Genomic DNA, 18,163 nt, shown 5'->3' on the forward strand with positions numbered 1-18,163 from the left:
GGGTTGTGAAATGCTGGAAGAAGCCCCAAAGAGGGCCAAGGACTCCCCTTCCGGGAAGGCGGTGGGAGGAGGGTTGGCGGGGGAGTGGGAGAGGAGCAGTTACCCAGAGGGCCCTGCCTTTCTGGGAAGCAGGAAGTGAGGCCTCAAGAAAAAAAGAAAGAAATCCCCTAGCCCTGAAGTGGTGGAGGGGCCAGAGATATACGGTTGATTTTGTTTCTGAACATGAAGAAAACAAGGCTTTGTGTTAAAAAGTAATCTGGTATAAATGAGACAATTATGACACATCTTGTTATCTCTGGGATTTGGAAGCACTGAGCCTGGCGGCATGTCTTCCCTAGAGTTAAATACAAACAGTAAGCGTCTAACATGGCGCTTTAGCCTTGTCCTCGGTGCCAAGGGAGCAGTCTCTACTCATGCTCTGACTAGTTAGAGGAGGTCCACCTATGAGGGTGAGAGACACAGTCTGGGGTGTCCCTCACGCGGTCCCTGAGAATGGAGTAAGGAGGACCACACCATGTTAATGGCTGAGGGGCTGGCCTAAGTGCCACCCTTTTCTCACCTTGGCCAAGTTACTTACTAGCCTCTCTGTACCTCACTCAGTTTCCTCATCTATAAAAGGGGGATAATAAGATTATCTACTTCAAAGAGGGACTGTGAGGATGGTATAAAGCACTTGGAACATTACCTGGCACTTGCACCTATCAGTGTTAGTCGCCATTAAGGTGGGAAAAGATCAAGTGCCTGATTCCCTCAGGTAGGCCAGAGCCCAGCTGCTAATACCCAGGCTCAATCGGCCCTCCTGAACCTCTGCTCTATCTCCACAGCCTTCTCAAACCACGCTCAGGCCCATAAGACTATGCATCAGAGCCCCAGCCCAGAAAGCCTGACTAAAGGAAATCGGACACGAAGACACAGGGAGAGGAGCAAACACTAGTGCCAGCACATTTTGGGTCGGCTTTCTCAGTCACAATCCACGCGGTTTATCTGAAACCGGGTCAGGTCCCAGGGTGGGCAGCACAGATATTACAGTTGTGCATGCTAATCTGAACTGAGGCCGCCGTCATCGATCCTGAGGTGACAGGGAGCTGGAGACTTGAGGGAGGGTTGGAAAATGTTCTTGGCAAAGGAGGAACCATTTCTCAACCAACTGCTAACAAACTGGTAACCAGCACTGACAACCTTAGAGGAGACATTCCGATTCCCTTCAGACTGCAGATTCCAGCACCTTGGAGACATGACTGGGTCCCTGAGCTGCAGGGAGGGGAGATGACCCCAGATGGCTGCACCTCTGATCTATTCCCATCCATCTCTCTGTAGCTCAGCCAACTCAGGCCAAAGAGTGGAGGCTGTAGCCTCTGCCCTGTGTCTACAGATAGCCCTTTGAACAGATCCAATGTCCCACTGCCCAGTAGGCTGAGTCTGGGCTGGATGTCTGCATCCAGGAACCCTGTGCGCCTTACAATGTCTGGGGGTGCAGCAGCTGGAAGTATGCCCTAGACTGGGAGTGAGATCTCAGACTTGTCCCAGATGTACAGTAGGGGCAAGTGGGCTGCCTCCACAGGAGCCTCTGCCCTTCTGCCCAGAAACCCAGACCTTTGGAAGTGGAAGGGCCGTCTGGACTGAGACTGTCACAAGTTATGGGGCAATCTGCTTGAGCCTTTAAGCCTTCAATTCCCTCCCGACCTCCCATCAGTGCCAACGGGGCCCAGAGGAAGAGGCCAAGCTCAGGGCATGCGAAGGAGTATGGCCCTGGGACAGGGTCCAGACTCACAGGTGGAGAGTTTCCAGATGCCCCACGACTCAGCCTGGCCATCTGCTCCTGCCAGGGGAAGATGGTGCCTAAGGCGGCTGGCTGTAGAAATCCACTGGCTGGAGTTGAAAACTGCTTGGAGGTGGCAGTGGAGGCTTCTCCAGGCTCTTGCAAAAGAGCTCTACTCTCATGGCTTCTGGATGGCAGATTCTTCAGGTGGGCCACCTTGGGCAGCCAGAGTAACTCTCCCTACTCCACAATCTGCTCCCAGGTTACAGCTTCGACTTTAACCAGCCAGGCCTCCCCTGTTCCATCCCTGTCAGCTTCTTCACCTGCTTGTTAAAATTCCAGGGCTCCTTCAAGGCCCATCGCACGTCCTTCCTCCTCCAAGAAGCCCTCCCTAACTACTCCAGACCATGCTGACTTGACTCTTCTGTGTAGCACGTTAGATCATTACCATTTCTGGGAATCGTGGATGAGCAAGTGGAGCTAGAATTCAAAGGAACTATTGCCAACAAATTACATCCACAGCCAGAATCATGCCAATTAATTAACTGTTTCAGTTCATGTGTCCCCAAAAGAGCCTACACCCCAGATGGCCCTCTGGGTCCTGAGCCTGCCACACAGCAAGTGTGTAATAAAGACTTCTTAGAAGAAGGACGGATCACCCTGGTCTTGCAGGAGTGGTCCGCCTCCCTGTTAGCCCAGGGCACAGCAACTTCCTCTCTGGCAGGCAGGGTTCCTGCTCTGGGCTGCCAGCTCCCAGGCATCCCCTGCCAGCAGCTATTCCCTAGAGTTGCCCTGGGACTAAGGGCAGAGGGGGGTGCCCAGCTCCAGCTCTGCCCACCATTCGCCCCCATCCGAGGAAGAGAGGTCAGCAGGAAGTGGATCTGACCTCTGGGGTGGTCACAGTCTCTCCTAAGAGCTATAGGGGCTCTTGGACAGACAGCAGAGGCCTGCAGAGGACTTCCCTTCCCTGGGCCCCATGGAAGGGAGGCAGGAAGAAGGGCCTCAGCAGCAGGCGTCCAGTCCGGGGCTGGCCAGACAGGGAGGCCCCTGGGGTTGCAGCTATCAGCCGGAGACCAGGCTCCAGGAAGGAAGGAAGGGCAACTCTGGCCGAGGCTGAGATAAGGAGGGGAATCGTGCTCAGCACAATGGGCTCCCACAAGGCTGGGAGGCCCCAAGTCAGATTTTGCCCCAACTTGGCCTCCCATCTGCTCACACAGCCTATGTAAATATTTACTGTTGTTTATATTTCTGGTCCGCTGCGTCCCCTTTGAGGCCCTTACAACCCACAGATCTGTGTGCCCAGAGACCCTGAGTCCATCCAGCAAGGCCTCTGGGCATTGTTCTCTCTCATGCAAGCCACAGGGACAGGCCCTGAAGGACAAAACTGCCCCCTTGTCCCAGTCCCAGGACACTGCTGTCAGGAAGCTAGACTAACCCCTCTGTGGGCAGGGCACTTACGGGGCCCGGTCGTGGGTGAGGCCGTTCTGCCGCTGGGGGTTGATTGGCGGAAGGACGGGTTTGCTGTTGATCTCAAGTCCTCTCCTCAAGGTCTCCCGGATCTGCTCCGTGTCTGCAATGACACCATTAAGTTACCTGATGGTCCTCTGGGCCCCCAGCATCCCCACCCCTGTTCTTGGACCCTGGCTCTGCTGATGTGCTGGGGAAAGGCCCCCAAGAAGGCTGGTCTTGAGGCCACTCTAGGCATCAGCTGTACGATCTGAGTGTAGCATGAGGACACAGGGCAGACAAGGCATCGTGTGCTCTGGAAACTTCTGGTCTGAAGAGCACCATTCTTGTAGAAGACAAGGAACGGGCTCTGGACTGCAGAAGCGCACTCTTCAAGGCAGGGCTCTCCTTCACTGTCCTTTCTCATCCTGTGTCACAGGCCCTAGGCTTACCCCTAACATGGCTCCAGACAGTGACTCACAAGACAGCCACTGCCCAAGACCACCCAGGGATTCTACCCACTTAATGGATGCCAGTAAGGGCTGCGAGTGCTCTGCCATGAATGAGCAGGCGTCCTTTACACAAGTTCCTGGGTTCTGGGTGGTCAGCTGGTATCTGGTCCTGCCACCCTTTCCCCTCGGGCCGGGTCAGTGGGATACTAAGTCATCTCCCCACCTCGGTACTATCCCTTGGTACTATCCCTGCCTCTCCACGGTTCTGCCAAGGGCCAGGAGGTGACAAAGGAGTCCCCTGGTTGAATTATTTCTTTGCAAGGTGCTTTTCTGGTCTTTGGGGTGAAGCTTACTAGTCTGGTCCCCTATATTGAGATTTTCGTCTAAGATTTACTTCTGCAAACTGCAAACACACACAAAAAAGCAAATTAACGTTTGTTGGTTAAAGGGTGGACTTAGAGGATGGAGGTGATTATTAACTTTTCTAGTGTTTGACTTGTTATAGTGGCATGGATCTTACTTTTACAATTTTTAAAAAAATAGCCAATGATGGTTGAAATTTTGGACAAAACTGTGAATCCCTCCTTAAATTAGCTCTTTTATCAAAAGCTACTGAATGATTCTAATAACTGTACACTCTCTCAGAATCTCCCCAGGGCTTGGCATATCATTAGAATAAGCAGGAAGGAGAGAAAGGGGTCAGATATTTGCACTAGGGTTTTAAGTTGTTTTTTATGGAAAGAAAAACCTTTTATAAGTGCGGTCACATGCGCTGGTATTTTATTCAGGAATCTAGGTATCTTACTCTTCAAAAGGTAAGAAAAGGTGGAAGAATTGAAAAAGGAAGTAGAAAAAGCAGCTGTAATCACGTCTGTGTAAATGGCTGCTTTTCTTTTGGAGTTAGTTAGGGATGCCCTTTCTTAAAAACCACAACTGTGGGCTTCCCTGGTGGCGCAGTGGTTGAGAGTTCGCCTGCCGATGCAGGGGACATGGGTTCGTGCCCTGGTCCGGGAGGATCCTACATGCCGCAGAGCGGCTGGGCCCGTGAGCCATGGCCGCTGGGCCTGCGCGTCCGGAGCCTGTGCTCCACAGCGAGAGAGAGAGGCCACAACAGTGGGAGGCCCGTGTAACGCAAACAAAACAAAACAAACAAACAAACAAAAACCAAAACTGTTTCGCTAACCAAGACCAACATGGTGAGCTTCCAAAAGGGGAGCCATATCCTCCTTCCCCAAGGCCCCCCGACAAAATGCAGCAGGTAAGGGTGCCCTGCCTATGCCCCTTACATTGTATCTGCAAGAGAGTGGGGTGGGGAAGTGTGCAAACCGGCCTCACACTCAGGCCTCTCTTGTTTGAGGCCTGGGAGGGCCCAAGGCCAGAGTGATCCTCAGGTCTGGCATGGCTTTCAGGCTAGAGCTGGGCCCTGTGTCAATTCTGTGGGTGGCCGATGCTTGTTCTCTTGCACTTGGGTGGACTATGGCTGTTTCCTGTAACTGTTCTAGGGCTTCCACTCACCTCCCTGACCTCAGATAGCAAGGGGCAAATCTAAAACACAATGGTCACTGCTGGAAGTGCAATCTGAAATATACACAGGAAACACAGGAGAAACGGGTCAGTAAAGCTCCCTTCATTCCACCCTGCTGAAGACCTCACTTGCTGTTTAAATCCTGCCAGGAAATACTGAAACCCGGCCTGGGGAAAGGGAAGGCGACGGCTCCCACCTTTGCCAGAGAGCCGCCGGGGCTGAGTGCCGATGCAAATGCTCCGGCTGTCCTCGTCGTCCTCGGGGGGCCGGCTCAGGTCATCCCAGGCACACTTGGCGCTGACACCACTCAGGTTGGACCCGTCTGTCTCAATGCCTTTGTCAACTCTCTCCTGCTTGGAAAGAGCCAAAGAGCCGGAGTTCCTTCAGCGAACCGGTGGCCCAAGGTCACCACCACCTTTCCCATGTTTACTGAGCCCTGGTAAGAGCTGAGCACAGGACAGGTGCCAGAAGAGCAGGGTCTCTGACCTTATTCTGCCCTGGTTACTAACGCGTGGCCGTCTGTCTCTGCCAGCCACGGGTCTCCTCCAGGGGAACCAGCAATTAGGGGAGCCGGGAAGAATGAAAATCCCAAGGCAAGCGTCTCCTCTCCCATCAGCCTTCCAGTAAAGTGACTGTCGTTACCCGCCTCAGAGCTCTGACTGCCCACCCTGTGCTGACCCGTGGAGCTGATGTGGCAGAGCCAGGAACCACCCTCCTGAGGAAAGACACGGTCCTTCCTCTCCTCACTGATCACCTGGTCGCTGCTCCAGAGGCCAGGGTGGAAGCCGGCCACAGGCGGGAGAGGCAGGGACTCAGCCCAATTTCTCTGACTCCATACCTGCAGTTTTCTCTTCCAACAGCAGAGGGTGTGGTCACACAGGGAAGAGTCCCCAGAGAGCAGAAGGGCCGGACTTTCCCTTGCTGCATTGCTGACTTGTTTGGCCAAGAATTCTGGATGGAGAGTCTTTTCCATTTCTTAGACTGAAACGGGGGCCTGGAGGGCAGTGACCATCTTTAGACCCCACCAGAGGCCCTGCCTTCGCACAGGCCTTGACACTTCTAAGTCCAAATGGCCTCAAGGAAGAGCTAAACACAAACACCTGGGATTTCTGGTAAAACAAGTTGTGATGTTGGGCTTTGGATGAAAGGTCATCTGGGAGGCTCCCGCAACCTTGTTCATAAACAGTCATGTAGGCCAAATAGAGCTCCTGAGTTAGTACTTCAGTAAGAGTCTGCTCCTCCCTGTCTGGGGGACCTTCTCCCCATGGCTCCACAGGCTCCAAACAGGCCTGCTGCTCGGCCAGGGAGCCCATCCAGGGAAGCACAAGGTAAGCTTACAGAGGGTCCTTATTTTTTTAGACCAGTCTGCAGGTGGCCCTGGCCCGATGCCTCCTTCCCATCAATCCCATTCTCCTCCTCTGCAGTGCTACCAGCAGCCTAGGCAAAGCTGGGGATTCTGAGCAGAGGCGTGAGAGACTGATGGCAGGGAGTGGCTCTCTGTGCTCTAACCAGGGGTGCGTGAGCCCTAGTTTGCTTGGGGTGGAGTCTACGCTTTTCCCTCTCCACTGGCCACCCTGAGGCACCTCACCTAAGCAAGGAGCTCAGGACACCTCTTGGCTCAACAAGCTCAGCCCACTTAATTTATGAGTAAACAAGAAAGGGTGAAGACGCAGAGGAGTTCAGAGACTTGTCCACGCACATAGCTGGCTAGTGGTAGAGCGTGGAGCAAAGGACCAGAAGCAGCTCTGAAACAAACAGCCTGCAAGTGGGACCCAGAGACACAAGCGAGCACATAGGAGCTCCCACTGGGTGCACAGAGCCCCAGGAAAGGAAGCTGGACTTTCTCACCAAGGTGCCCCTGATTGCTTTTTTTTAAAAAAATATAATCCTTCTCTTTATAAATTTATTTATTTATTTATTTTTGGCTGTGTTGGGTCATCGTTGGTGCGTGCAGGCTTTCTCTAGTTGCGGCGAGCGGGGGCTACTCTTCATTGCGGTGCACAGGCCTCTCATTGTGGTGGCTTCTCTTGTTGCGGAGCACGGGCTCTAGGCGCGTGGCCTTCAGTAGTTGCAGCACACGGGCTCAGCAGTTGTTGCTCATGGGCTCCAGAGCGCAGGCTTAGTAGTTGTGGCGCACGGGCTTAGCTGCTCCGCGGCATGTGGGATCTTCCCGGACCAGGGCTCAAACCCGTGTCCCTGCATTGGCAGGTGGATTCTTAATCACTGAGCCACCAGGGGAGCCCCCCCTGCTTGCTTTTAAAGAACACTAGGTGCTCTGTGTCCTGCTGGCTGGCCTCACGGGCGCCTGAAGACTAGGGAGAACTGTTCTCAGCATGCAGAGAAAGGATGGGCAGCTTACCCTAGTAGCTTAAAGGATCAGGTGCTTTCTTAGCACTTGGCACCTAGGACAGGGGCCAAACAACAGCCCATGGTGCCCCGTGCTGGATCCCAGTGTGGCTGCAGAACAGGGCTTAGGGAAACATAGCCTTCGTGGTTCCTGGTTCTTGCATAAGCAGAAGCTACAAAGAAACCAAGTTTAAAGTAGAGATAACAGAGGATATCCTGGCAGCAATTGGAAAGCTGCAGTGTTCAAGGCACTAGGAAAACAGAGGAGCATCATCTGTGAATGAGTAGGCCTTCTGCCCAAGAACTCCCAGGTCTGCAGTAAACAGCCCAGGGACTGCTGGCTACATGTCCGCCTGCTACCTCTCCTGGCCACCTCCCACCCTTCCTAAAGGACATGTAACTCCTGGCAGCAGCCTGTGGCCTACCAGATTTTTACAGAGGCATAAAATGATCAGAGATGGCAATGACCCGCAATGGGCAGGGGCAAAGGAGAAGGAGGCAGGCACATGCCAGGCACATTATTAGCTGTCTGCGGTTCCTGCTTCAGGAGCTGCCAATAAGAAAGGAAGTTATGCTCTACGTGGCTTTCAAAATTCACCTTCATACAGAGTGCTGCTTCTAAAAAACCCAAAGACAACATTGACACTCTGTACAGGTGGGCCACGCTGAGTGAGAAGTGCAGGCCTGTGTGTATAGAGACTTCCTTTTATCTATGAAGGGATGCCAACCTAGCCAGGGGAGGAGCTCGGTGTCCGACTACCCAAGATGAAAAATGTATCTAAAAGGGGGATGGAATCATTAGACCAATCAGCGCCCCCACTGCAGCTGGGCTGTGGGGTCACTATCACCTGTTCTACTGTTACAGGGTGGCGGTGGCAGTGGGGTGGCTTCTTGAAAGAAACTCTGTGTTCTTCTAAGAAGGGGAACATGGCAGGATGAGTACTGGGCAAGAAATATCCACTATACTGATTTTCTTTCCTTGCTAGTGATCCGATTTTTTGGTCAGGTTTATTGATGTATAATTTGCATTCAATAAAATCAATCCTTTTAAAACGCAAAAAAACATATGTCTAAGACAAGTTTTCCTGGCCTGATATCTCTGCTCCCTTATGTGCTCTGCAGAATTCAGAGGACAAATTCCAAATCATGCCATATTTCTACTCACTCACAAATAAAGCTCCTCCGTTTTCCCAGGATGAAAGCCAGTGTTATTTGGAAGAAGCCTAGGCACAGTGTGCTAGAAAGGTTTTCCTCACTCAAGACATACTTGCAGGTGTGGATCGATCTCAAATATGGTCTCTCCCCTCCTCATGTCAGTTATCAGCCAGGGGCCGCCAGCGCTGTGGACAAGGAAAGGGGACAGGATGGTAACTGAGGGTCTGGGGCTGATGGGCTAGGTCTACAGCCTGCCCTGTTTGCTGTCCCCGGCCCAGAACACAGGGGGTTGGTTAGTGGCCAGAGACAGTCAGGGAGAGTGATCAGGAAGCCCCAGTCTGAAAACCCAGAGGCTGAGCAGCAATGTAAGGGGGCGTACACATGTGGAGAGAAGGAGGAGTTCCCAAGCCCAGGCCCGGGGACCCCGCCCCCATCTCATAGTGCAGGGATGTACTCACATGGGTACCGTCCGCAGCAGCTCCAGGATGCCCTGCCCATTCCACTGCTGGGCTGCGTGGAGCTCCTCGGTGCAGACGCCAACAATCTGAGACCCCAGGACAAAGATGCCATTGTGCGTTAATGGCCATTCCTCCAACCCACCCGGAAGGTCAGCTAGCCAGGCTCTCTTAGTATCACCCAAGTTGGGGGACCACAGGCAGGATCTGTGCTCAGGGGCTGATGTGTCCAAAGTGGGATGGTTCCCTTAGGAGGGAACAGTGGCCTGGCTAGCAGATGGATGGGTCCACACACAGGGCACTGAGGTCTGACCCTTGCCCTGCTGTGATGGCTCAGCGGTCTGGACGACACAAAGCCTAGCCCTAGACTGCAGAAGAGAAAATCAGGGCCCTGCCTACTCAGGATGGGTCCCCAGCCCATGTCTCCGGAAGCAGAGGAGGTCCAGGGAGATGCTCCTGCCCAGTCTAGGATCATGGGGATTGTAAATAGAGATTTTGAGACCCTTCAAGCTTAGAACGATGACCAAAGGGCACCAACAGCTCGCAGAGAAGCTCCCTTCCTTATCAGGGGCTGAGCGTTTGAGGAAATCTCAAAGGAAACAACTGAACTTTCGCACAGACCCCACCATGATCACAAGCAGCTCAGGTGCAGCTGGGGTAGGTGCACGTCCCTTCCAGGTAAGGGAAAGTCCAGTCCAAAGCTGTCTGCTGGGAGGTCCTGTGCCTGTGGCTGTCTGGGTCTTACAAGTTCACAGAAATACCCTCTCTGCTATCCACTCAGTACAGCCATCCTTTCCTACCCAAATGGCCCCTGCCCCTTCCCCCTCACCCCATCTCAGCAGGTTAAATCAGGCCAACCAAATCTACCCAACAAACCATCAGAGAGACTAGAAAGTGGAAGAAGACCACAGGAAATCTCCATTCTCCCACTGCCCCACCCAAGCCCTCCTGTCCTACCAGGAAAGGCTCAAGCCCAAGTCCAACCTGTGCCTCACCTGGAGAAAGGTAACCACCCCAAACGGTGTCTGCACGGGCTGCATCTGCGGGTCCTCTGTCAGCAACATGTGCTGAATTCTCGACTCACTGTTATCCAAAGGGCTATGCCAAGACACGTGGTCCCCGCTGCAGAAGGTGTTCTCTGTGGACAGACGTGAGGGTCCTCAGCGACCGAGGCCCTGCAGCCAGGCCTGGAGCCCGACCCGGGGTCTCAGAAGCCCAGGCTGGGAGGCTCCCCAGCTTTCCAAGGTGGCCCCTGTGAAGGAGGGGACGCATTCACTTGGATGGGAGCAAACAGTATGGCTACTGCCCCCAAACCAAGCACGTTCCTGCTCGCCAATTCTGCCAGCCTTCAGTGGAAGATGACGGGCTGCCAGTGTGGCTGCTTGCTTGGCCTGGCAAGTCCAAAGACTTCTGGCATCTTTGCTTCCCCAGCACCTTCACTTATTCGGGCGGCGGGGGGCAGCCACAATCGGGTCTGCCAAGAAAGAATAAAGTGCTTTACTGTGGGACCATCCTGGCCAGGAGTCCACAGGGAGGCTGGAGGGCAATAAAACCCTTCACCTTGGAAAAACATACCAGGATTTCTGTGCAGCTGAAACAGTGTTCAAATAGGAACTCCCTGCCATGGAGGGCTTTTGAGATCTGTCACCAGTTTCTCACAGGTAGACAGATTCAGGGAATAGTTCCTCATTAGATGGAGGTCTGACTTTGCCTCACACACCTCAGCCTAGACGTGCAGCCTGGAGGGGCAGATGTTCCCATGAGGACATAGGCATTGGGCCCAGACTGCCCAAGAGAAACGTGCAAATACGGCCACCCTGTAGTCTCACTGTTGCCCTTCACACAGGCCCTCTGCTTTAAAGAAAGATGTTTAAGGTACCACAGCCACAAGGGAAAAACACCCAGATGCTATGATGTCTCCCAAACCCTGGACTCTCGCCTTGGGTGTCCTTCCACAGGTACTCTGCATTTACTAGCCTATAAGCATCTATAGGTCCTCTCCATTTTTTTCTCCTTCACACCATTTTGCACACTTCTTTTAAAATTATGTATCTTGGAGGTCATTTCATATCAACACATAAAGAGTTACCTCGTTCCTTTTTTTCCCCAGTTTTATTGAGGGGAAATTATTATTTATAATTGACATATAACACTGTATTTGTTTAAGGTGTACAACGTAATGATTTGATATATGTATATATTGTTAAATTATTACCACAATAAGCCCATCACCTCACATAGTTACAAATTTTTTTTCTTGTGATGAGAACTTTTAGGATCTACTCTCTTGGCAACTTTCAAATATACAACACAGTGCTGTTGACCATAGGCCACCATGCTGTATAATTACCTCCCCAGAATTTATAACTGGAAGTCTGTACCTCTTAACCCCCTTTACCCATTTCACCTACCCCTCCCCCACCTCCTCTCCCCTCTGGCAACCACCAGTCTGTTCTCTGTACCTATGAGCTTGGTTTTTGTTTTGTTTTCTTTTGTTCATTTGTTTTATATATTTTTTAGATTCTACATATAAGTGATATCATATGGTATTGTCTGTCTTTATCTGACTTATTGCACTTAGCATAACATCCTCAATCCATGCCCCAAGTGGCAAGATTCCATTCTTTTTTATGGCTGAGTAGTATTCCATTGTGTATATATACCACTTTCTTTATCCATTCATCCATCAATGGACACTTCTATTGTCTCCATATCTTGGCTACTGTAAACAAAACTGCAGTGAACATGGGTGTGTGTGTATCTTTACAAATTAATGTTTTTGTTTTCCTCAGATACACCCAGAAGTTGGAATTGCTGAATGACATAGTAGTTTCTGTATTTCATTTTTTGAGGAACTTCCATACTATTTTCCAAGTGGCTGGACCAAGTTACATTCCCACCAACAGTACATAAGTGTTCCCTTTTTCCAAGCTCCCACCAACACTTGTTTTCTTTTGTCTTTTTGATGACAGCTGTTCTAACAGGTGTGAGGTGATATCTCACTGTAGTTTTTACTTGCATTTCCCTGATTAGTGATGTTGAGCACATCTTCATGTACCTGTTGGCCATCTGTATGTATTCTTTAAAAAAAGGTCTATTCAGTTCCTCTGCTCATTTTAAAATCAGATAGTTTGTTTTGGCTACTGAGTTGTATGAGTTTTAATTTTTTTGTATGAGTTATTTTTATATATTCAACATTAATCCTTTATCAGCTGTATGATTTGCAAATCTTGTCTCCCATTCAATAGGTTGTCTTTTCATTTGGTCAGTGGTTTCCTCTTCTGTGCAGAAGCTCTTAGTTTAATGTAGTCCCACTTATTTATTTTTGCTTTTGATGTCTTTGCTTTTGGGGTCAAATAAAAAAAAAATCACTGCCAAGACCAATGTGAAGAAGCTCACCCCCTACGTTTTCTCCTAGGAGTTTTATGGTTTCAGGTCTTACGTTCAAGTCTTTACACCATTTTGAGTAGAGTTCTGTGTACAGTGTAAGATAGGGGTCCAGTTTCAATCTTTTGGATGTGGCTGTCCAGTTCTTCCAACACCATTTATTGAAGAGACTATCCTTTCCCCCATTGTATATTCTTGGCTCCTTAGTTGTAAATTAATTGACAACATATGTGTGGGTTTATTTCTGGGTTCTTTACTCTGTCCCATGGATCTATATGTCTGTTTTTATTTATTTTATTTTACTTTTAAAATTTATTTATTTATTTATGGCTGCGTTGGGTCTTCATTGCTGCACGCAGGCTTTCTCTAGTTGCGGTGAGTGGGGGCTACTCTTCGTTGCAGTGCGCAGGCTCCTCATTGTGGTGGCTTCTCTTGTTGCGGAGCATGGGCTCTAGGCACGTGGGCTCAGTAGTTGTGGCTCACAGCCTCTAGGGCACAGGCTCAGTAGTTGTGGTGCACGGGCTAAGTTGCGGTACACGGGCTTAGTTGCTCCACGGCATGTGGGATCTTCCCAGACCAGGGCTCGAACCCATGTTCCCTGTATTGACAGGCAGATTCTTAACCACTGTACCACCAGGGAAGTCCTATATGTCTGTTTTTAATGTCAATACCATACTGTTTTGGTTATTGTAGTTTTGTATACTGTAACTACCTCAATTTTTTTTTTTTTTTTTGCAGTACGCGGGCCTCTCACTGTTGTGGCCTCTCCCGTTGTGGAGCTCCAGATGCGTAGGCTCTGCGGCCATAGCTCATGGGCCCAGCCGCTCCACGTTATGTGGGATCTTCCCAGACCGGGGCACGAACCCGTGTCCCCTGCATCAGCAGGCAGACTCTCAACCACCGCGCCACCAGGGAAGCCCAATCTTTTTTTTTTTTAATAATCATGAAGTAAGTTTGTGTTTTTCATCCTGAAATAGCTGAAACTGTCAACTACTTCATCCTTTATATAGCTGTATAGTAGTTCATTGTCATCTGTTACTTATTTTATTTATTTATTTATTTGGCTGCATTGGGTCTTAGTTGCAGCACATGGGATCTTCATTGTGGTATGCAGGGTCTTTCATTGTGGCATGCAGGCTCTTCATTGCAGTGCACAGGCTCTCTAACCGCGGCACACGCAGGCTCTCTAGTTGTGGCACACGGGCTCAGTAGTTGCAGCGCATGCGCTTAGTTGTCCCTCAGCAAGTGGGATCTTAGTTCCCCGACCAGGGATTGAACCCAAGTCCCCTGCTTTGGAAGGCAGATTCTTAACCACTGGACCACCAGGGAGGTCCCTGGTCTATTACTTATGATCTGGGAATTTCAACTGTTGAGATCTCTTCACTTTTTATCAATATTTAAAGTAAGGCACAGCTCCAGGCAGAGCCAATCATAAACCCCCAAATTTCCCAATTTCTGCTTGGCCCACTCCTCCCAGATATTCTCTCCTTTTACAGTAGTGTGTGTCTACAAGCAGCATGCATGATCTGCAAGTAAGAAAACAATACAACAAGTAAAAAGACTGAATTAGTAATTAAAAGCTTCCCCCACAATAAAAAGTCTAGGCCCAATGGCTTCACTGTAAATTCTATCAAACATTTAGAGAAGAATTAATACCAATTCTTCATAAACTTTTACAAAAATTAAAAGAATAGCTAACATTAATTCATTCTATGAAGCCCTGATACCAAAACCAGACAAAGGCACTGCAAGAAAAGAAAGCCATGGATCAATATCACTTATGCATAGACACAAAAATCTTCAACAAAAATACCAGCAGACTGAATACAGCCACATATAAAAAGGGTTATACACAATGACCAAGTGAGATTTATCCCAGAAATGCAAGTTTGGTTTAACATAAGGAAATCAATGTTATATACTATATCAATAGAATAGAGATTTTTTAAAAAATCACATGATCATCTTGATAGACACAGAAAAAGCATTTACGAAAATCCAATACTTTCTTAAAAAATGAATTTATTTATTTAGTTAGTTAGTTTTGGCTGCATTGGGTCTTCGTTGCTGTGTGGGGCTTTCTCTCTAGTCGTGGTGAGTGGGGGCTACTCTTCGTTGCGGTGCACGGGCTTCTCATTGTGGTGGCTTCTCTTCTTGTGGAGCATGGGCTCTAGGCGCACAGGCTTCAGTAGTGGTGGCGCGCAGGCTCAGTAGTTGTGGCTTGCGGGCTCTAGAGTGCAGGTTCAGTACTTGTGGCGCACGGGCTTACTTGCTTTGCGGCACGTGGGATCCTCCTTGACCAGGGCCCGAACCGGTGTCCCCTGCACTGGCAGATGGATTCTTAACCACTGCGCCACCAGGGAGGTCCCAAAATCCAATATATTATAATGACAAAAACACCCAAACTAGGAACAGATGGGAACTTCTTCAACCTGTTAAAGCATATCTACAAAAAACCTACAGCTAACATCATACTTGATGGTGAAAGACTGAATGATTTCCCTCTAAGATCAAGAACAAGACAGAGTTGCTGCCTCTCACCACTTCTATTCAATGTGGCATTAGAGGTTCTAACCAAGGCAATAAGGCAAGAAAGAGAAATAAAAATCTGGATAGATTGAAAAGGAAATAAAACTATCTCTATTAAAGATGACATGATCTCATACATTGAAAACCCTAAGGTATCTACTTAAAAACTATCAGGAAAAACAAGTTCAGCAAGATTGCAGGGTACAAGAATAATATACAAAAGTCACTTGTATTTCTATACACTAGCAACAACAATTTGAAGGTAAAATTTATAAAATAATTCCAGGGACTTCCCTGGTGACGCAGCGGTTAAGAATCTGCCTGCCAGAGTGGCTGGGCCCGCGAGCCATGGCCGCTGAGCCTGCGCGTCCGGAGTCTGTGCTCCGCAACGCGAGAGGCCACAACAGTGAGAGGCCCGCGTACCGCAAAAAAAAAAAAAAAAGTAATAAGAATCCGCCTGCCAGGGCTTCCCTGGTGGCACAGTGGTTAAGAAGAATCCACCTGCCGGGCTTCCCTGGTGGCGCAGTGGTTGAGAGTCCGCCTGCCGATGCAGGGGACACAGGTTCGTGCCCCGGTCCAGGAAGATCCCAAATGCCGCGGAGCGGCTAGGCCCATGAACCATGGCTGCTGAGCCTGCGCGTCCGGAGCCTGTGCTCCGCAACGGGAGAGGCCACAACAGTGAGAGGCCTGCGTACCACAAAAAAAAAAAAAAAAGAGTAAATCTTCTGACCTTGGATTAGGCAATGTTCTTAGATAGATACCAAAAGCACAAGCAAACAAAGAGTAGATAAACTGGACTTCATTAAAATCAAAACCTGTTGTGCTACAAGAAAGTGAAAAGAAATGCAAATTAAAACCACAATGAAATAACCACTTTACATCCATTAGGATGGCCATTATAAAAATAAAACAAACAAAAAAACCCCAGAAAATAACAGGTATTGGTGAGGATGTGGAAAACTGGAACCCTTGTGCAATAGTGGTAGAAATGTAAAACAGTGGAACTGCTTTGGAAAACAATTTGGTGATTCCATGAAATACTAGACATGGAATTACCATACGACCCAGCAATTCCACTAAGTATACACCCAAGAGAAATGAAGACATGTCCACACAAGGACTTGTATCTGAATGTTCACAGCAGCATTATTCATAATAGCCCAAAGGTGGAAACAACCCAAATGTCCATCAACTAATGAATGAATAAATAAAATGTGGTATATCCATACGATAGAATATTATTTGGCAACACAAAGTTCTGAAGTATTGATACATGCCACAACATGAACAACATAGCAAAAACATTATGCTAAGTGAGAAGCCAGTCATGAAAGGCCATGTGTGATTCCATTTATACAGAATGTCCTGAGTAGGCAAATCTATGGAGATAGACAGATTAGTGGTTGCCTAGGCCTGGGTTGGTTAAGGGGGAATCAGAAGTGACTGGTCTGGAGTTGCTTTTTGGGGTGATGGTGTCACAACTGTGAACTACAAGATATGTGAATTATATCTCAGTAAAGGCGATTTATTAAAAGAATGAAGAAAATGCAGTAGGCGAAAGGGAAGAATCTTGCGGGAGAGGAAAAGTGGGAGAAGCAAGGCCCTGAATTGTTACTACCACCTCAGGTTAAGCAGCCTGGCCCAGGAGAAACCTAAGTCGTAATGCCCAAACATCACAGCATTTTATAGTCCAAATCACCTCAATGATCACATACTCCAGCATTTTCATTTTCTACAAGTGAGAAAAGGATTCTCAAGACTGCTCAACGTCATGCAGCAAACCAGTGAGGATGGGCACAGTGTAACACCTCTCAAACATTTTCTGTTTTTTGAATTTTATTTTATTTATTTTTTTATACAGCAGGTTCTTATTAGTTATCTATTTTATACATATTAGTGTATATACATCAATCCCAATCTCCCAATTCATCCCACCACCATCACCCCCCCACTTCCCCCCTTAGTGTCCATATGCTTGTTCTCTACTTCTGTGTGTCTATTTCTGCTTGCAAACTGGTTCCTCTGTACCATTTTTCTAGGTTCCACATATATGCATTAATATATGATATCTGTTTTTCTCTGACTTACTTCACTCTGTACAACAGTCTCTAGGTCCATCCATGTCTCTACAAATGACCCAATTTCATTCCTTTTTATGGCTGAGTAATATTCCATTGTATATATGTACCACATCTTCGTTATCCATTCGTCTGTAGATGGGCATTTAGGTTGCTTCCATGACCTGGCTATTGTAAATAGTGCTTCAGTGAACATTGGGGTGCATGTGTCTTTTTGAACTATGGTTTTTCTCTGGGCCTTCCAAACTTTTGAGTCATCCATAACACCTGTTAGGATTTTTGACATATCTATGGACACCTGTACCGTCACCTACATGTATCTTTTCCCCCTAAAATTGACTCACTTTTTTTTTTTTTTTTTTTTTTTTTTTGCAGTACGCGGGCCTCTCACTGTTGTGGCCTCTCCCGTTGCGGAGCACAGGCTCCGGACATGCAGGCTCAGCGGCCATGGCTCACGGGCCCAGCCGCTCCACGGCATGTGGGATCTTCCCGGACCGGGGGCACGAACCCGTGTCCCCTGCATCGGTAGGTGGATTCTCAACCACAGTGCCACCAGGGAAGCCCCACTTTTTTTTAACCTAAACAAACTTACTTTAAAAGGAAACTTCATCAAAAAAATAAACGGAAACTTCATATCACTGTACTAAATAATAAAGGAAATAGAAAATCAGTGTTGCTCACCTTAAAGTGGAAGATAACAACTTCAAAATAATTCAATGAAAAAATGTTATTAATTTATAACTGATACTGTTGCCTACCTAACATTGTTAAAAACTGAAATGAACAAGGGTTAAAGAGCTGTTAGAGGTTTAAAGAGTCATATCAAACTGACAAACTCAGCAGGATTGAATCAAAAGGGGGAAGACAGTCCTCACCATTCATGTCACTGAATTCCTTGTCCAGTTATCCCTTAAAATCTCTTGCTGGCTTTGGCAAACCCTGGCAGACTGGTTAACCTTGCGCTGGCAAGGCCCTGTTCCTATTTGCCTCTGCCCCTTACTAGCTGTGACCCTGGGCAACTTACCCAATCA

At 48.7% G+C, this 18,163-nt stretch overlaps 1 protein-coding gene across 3 annotated transcripts in view; it reads right to left on the minus strand.

The window, feature by feature from the left end:
• Positions 1-18,163, minus strand: part of SUFU (SUFU negative regulator of hedgehog signaling) — a 112,074-nt gene that overhangs the window by 27,434 nt on the left and 66,477 nt on the right. For 2 of the 3 annotated variants that reach the window (XM_059054122.2, XM_059054121.2), the window contains exons 4-8: positions 10,134-10,276; positions 9,142-9,227; positions 8,796-8,868; positions 5,379-5,535; positions 3,218-3,329 (exon numbers count right to left, since the gene is read on the minus strand). In XM_059054122.2, the coding sequence (XP_058910105.1) occupies positions 3,218-3,329; positions 5,379-5,535; positions 8,796-8,868; positions 9,142-9,227; positions 10,134-10,276 (571 nt within the window). The remainder of the gene's footprint in view (positions 1-3,217; positions 3,330-5,378; positions 5,536-8,795; positions 8,869-9,141; positions 9,228-10,133; positions 10,277-18,163) is intronic. The other variant, XM_059054125.2, reaches the window with a different exon arrangement.

This window comes from Kogia breviceps, chromosome 2 (assembly GCF_026419965.1).
Source record: "Kogia breviceps isolate mKogBre1 chromosome 2, mKogBre1 haplotype 1, whole genome shotgun sequence".
NCBI lineage: Eukaryota > Metazoa > Chordata > Mammalia > Artiodactyla > Physeteridae > Kogia > Kogia breviceps.